The sequence below is a fragment of the Arachis duranensis genome, chromosome 6, assembly GCF_000817695.3.
Source record: "Arachis duranensis cultivar V14167 chromosome 6, aradu.V14167.gnm2.J7QH, whole genome shotgun sequence".
In the NCBI taxonomy this organism is placed as follows: domain Eukaryota; kingdom Viridiplantae; phylum Streptophyta; class Magnoliopsida; order Fabales; family Fabaceae; genus Arachis; species Arachis duranensis.
This window is the reverse complement of record NC_029777.3, coordinates 7,878,966-7,882,831: the sequence shown is the minus strand read 5'-3', so window position 1 is coordinate 7,882,831 and position 3,866 is coordinate 7,878,966. Positions and strand designations below refer to the sequence as shown.

General features: G+C 32.5%; 1 protein-coding gene across 1 annotated transcript in view; it reads left to right on the top strand.

Moving 5' to 3' along the window:
• Positions 1 to 473: 473 nt before the first annotated feature.
• LOC107492466 (pectinesterase) overlaps positions 474 to 3,866 on the top strand; it is a 4,349-nt gene continuing 956 nt past the window's right edge. Inside the window, exons 1-2 of the mRNA XM_016113491.3 lie at positions 474 to 1,335; positions 1,418 to 1,578. Of these exons, the coding sequence (XP_015968977.1) occupies positions 545 to 1,335; positions 1,418 to 1,578 (952 nt within the window). The 5' untranslated portion in view covers positions 474 to 544. The remainder of the gene's footprint in view (positions 1,336 to 1,417; positions 1,579 to 3,866) is intronic.

The following is a 3,866-nucleotide window of genomic DNA, read 5'->3' as shown; positions in this document are numbered from 1 at the left end:
ATGACAATACAATGTATTATTTTTCTTATCAGTTAATTATTAATATTTAAAATATTAATTAAAAATATAATATTAAACTAATAAATTAAAAATATTATTTTTATATTTTTTTATATATTAAAATAAAAAATACACAATAAATATATAAAATTTATACTAACAAACTATAATTCAAATATCATAATTTTTTTATTCTCACTTAAAAATTTCAAATTCTAATCTTACTCCTAACTTAAAAAAAAAAAATACAAAGCTTGCTATGTAGCTTAGTGTTGTATGATTGTATCATTTTAGAGTTAAAGTAAGTTATATTAATTCAGTTTTAAAAGATACAGTCATTTCATTTATTACTATGATTGGATAAAATATATATTAATCCCATACTTAATTTACCTTTCTTTTTTAATTTTTTTAAGAGAGAATACAAAATACTGAAAATAGTAACCTCATCACCCCACCTCCTGGTTATTATTTATTAAGAAGCCAACCACCTGATCCATACACAGCATTCAGCCATAGCTGCTAATTCATCTTCTTCTCAACAATGTATAACCTCACCAGAAGAAGAACAGCACTATTGCTGTCTCTTTTCCTTGTAAACATCATCATCACAAAAGCAACAGCATCTGATGAAAAAGAAGCACACATCCAAGTAGCAGAGTCAGCATGCGAAGGAACATTCTACCGAGACCTCTGCGTCTCAACTGTCTCCACATTCCCCGATCTCGCATCCAAATCCCTCCCACAAACGATATGCTCTCTCCTCAACCACACCGTCGGCGAGGTCACTTCATCTTCCTACAACTGCACCGGACTCAGGAAGGGTCTCCGAAACCTCAGCACCATGGAGAAACGTGCCCTCGACGACTGCATCGCCTTGTTCGACGACACCCGCACGGAGCTCGCCACCACCATCTCCGATCTCAACCAGACCACAATACCCAGCAGGCGCCACCACGACTCGCAGACTCTTCTGAGTGCAGCCATGACCAACTTGTACACGTGTCTCGATGGCTTCGCTTACTGCAAGGGGAGTCACGTGAGGGAAAGGTACCTGCAGGACAAGTTGTTTCAGATTTCTAATCATGTTAGTAACTCCCTCGCCATGCTCAAGAAGGTTCCCGGAGTGAAGAAGCCTTCCAAATCGGAGGTCTTCCCGGAATATGGGAAGATGAAGGGACATTTTCCCACCTGGATTACTAACAAAGACCGCAAGCTGCTTCAAGCTTCTGTGAATCAGACTAAGTTCAATCTTGTTGTGGCCCAAGATGGCACTGGAAACTTCAAAACTATAGCGGACGCGCTGGCTGCTGCTCCCAACTCCAGCACAACCAGGTACATGTGTTCGTAGAGTAATGTTATTTAATTTGAAGATTTGAAAATGAGTGATATGCCGATTGCATTGTGTTGCTAATAGGTTTGTGATACACATAAAAGCTGGAGCGTATTTTGAGAACGTGGAGGTGATTAAGAAGAAGACGAATTTGATGCTGGTGGGTGACGGAATCGGAAAAACCGTCGTGAAGGCCAGTAGGAATGTCGTCGATGGCTGGACCACTTTCCAGTCCGCTACTTTTGGTGCGTTTTCTTTCCTACTTTCCTCCTCTTCTTTCTACTGCCATGTTTTTTCCACTTAGCGTAATTGCTACGGTTTTAGTTTCATAACTTCGTTTGAATTTAATAACTGAGTCGTTAGATAATTTGATTTATTTGACTAAATTTTTATCTAACAATTTTTAACTATCAATTTTATGTAAAGTCGACTGCAATAATGAGGAAATTAAAGGTGAGCATAAGATTCGAATTTTTGTTTTTCAAATTAAAGGAGCTGCATGGTTTGAATTTGTGAACAGAGATTTGAAAGGTGTATTAAATAAAATTAAAAGTAACAAGTTTTTATAATTTTTCACTAATATTTTTTTTTATCAAATATTTTCGTTATCATATATACTCCCCGATCTCCACTTCTTGTCTCATGACTCATATATATGATATATCACTGTCACGGACCAGTGTCGGTATTGATTGAAAATGGCGAGAAAACAAAATATGATTTCTGCTTATATGTATGTAATTGTAGAAAGATTCTTCGTGGCGTGGCATGGCACTTTTTTACTTTTTTTTTTCCCCTTGTCTATCTGAATTCTCAAACACAAGTTGGAATAGCAGAACGTTGAATGTTATGGGTTAGCACATTTTATAATTTTTAATCATTAAGTAACTATATTTGTATTTTTGTACATCAAATCTAAAAGAAGTCCAATACATCTCACAGTGTGTGATTATACACGTACTCTTTTAATATACTATTTTGAAATTTAAGGCTGACTGCATACCCCATTAAATTAGTTTTCGCCATCACTCAGAAAATCATAGACGAGTGTAGATATTGATATGGCCCGCCAGAGTAAATGGTGGAGTGATCGAGCAGACACGAAATGTGTCGGATGGTAGCAAATTAGATCTTGGTTGTGCAATCATTTACTTCTAAAATAAAGGAAAAAGAATGATAAAGTGTTTCCAACCTACTGATTAGATTATATGTATTCTCGATATGTTTATCAAAATAATTAACATAAGTGATTTATAGATGGCTTTATAGATTTATTATCTTATTAATAAAGTAAAATGTTACATCCAACTTTTTATTAGAATTATTCAACTAATTAGACATCGATTGCACTCTAGTATATATCTTTAGAATATCTGAATATGTCTCACTACTATTGTATAGTTTTGACAATTTATTTTTGGAAAAGACTTGAAGAATAACATGAGATGATAATTGTTGATACAAATTATAGAAGTGGGTGTGAATGTGTCGGTCAAAAAATAGAAAAGATAATCTTGGTTGAACTAAAAATATTTGATGCAGCGTGGAAAACGTTAGTTTAGCTATCCCCTACTGCAAATGTCAGAGATAGTGGTGTATGAAGTGCATTTTTCAAAATGTATGTCTGTCTTTGCATTAGTAACTCTTATTGAAGAGTTTGTTAGTATTTTATTCTTCTCAAAATAAATATTTTTATTTTTGAATTTATTAACAAATTAAAAGAAACACTTGCTTTAATAATGGATGAGTAATATGTAACAAGAAACATCACGTTGTTAGATGATGTATGATTAACAATTGTGTAAATAAGTTAGATGATTAATATTTTAAAGTATATATATAAAGAAAATACTTTGTAGAATAGTTTTACAAAACCTTTACACGTGATCGCCTGCATTTTCTTAGCTTGTTTTTTTTTTTTTCTTTTTCATTTATCTGTGGCAGCTGCCGACATCCAGCATAAGATACATTTATGAAATTACCAAAGTAAATAAATATAACCACAGCAACCCACCCTTAATATATATGTTTCCATAGAAGAGAAAACCAAATTTTCTTGAATTGGATGACACTAAAAAAAGTCCACATGACTCCAACCCAGTACTAAGGCTGCGTTTATTTTCAAATATAAAAAATTAAGACACAAAATTATGTTTAATAAATGAGATATAAATAGAGACATTACGTCTAAAAATATTTATTGATAAAAAATACAGAAGTNNNTCTATCATAAGGAAACTTTATGATAATTTGTTTGAAATATGCCCAACCTTTATGTATCTTAGGCCCACTTATGCTTTTGTTTTATATCCCAGAAGCAAGGTTTTGTCATGATTTGATTGAGATGGCTACTTATACCATTTTATAAAAAGAAAAATATTATTTGTCTACCAAAATCAGCTATTAAAATCAGTAATATATTTGTATATAAATATATATGTAATTTAATTTATTTTTTATGTATATGTATATTTTAGCGTATATTTTATATTGATAGTTAATTTTTGTGATTAATTTTATTGTACACATAACA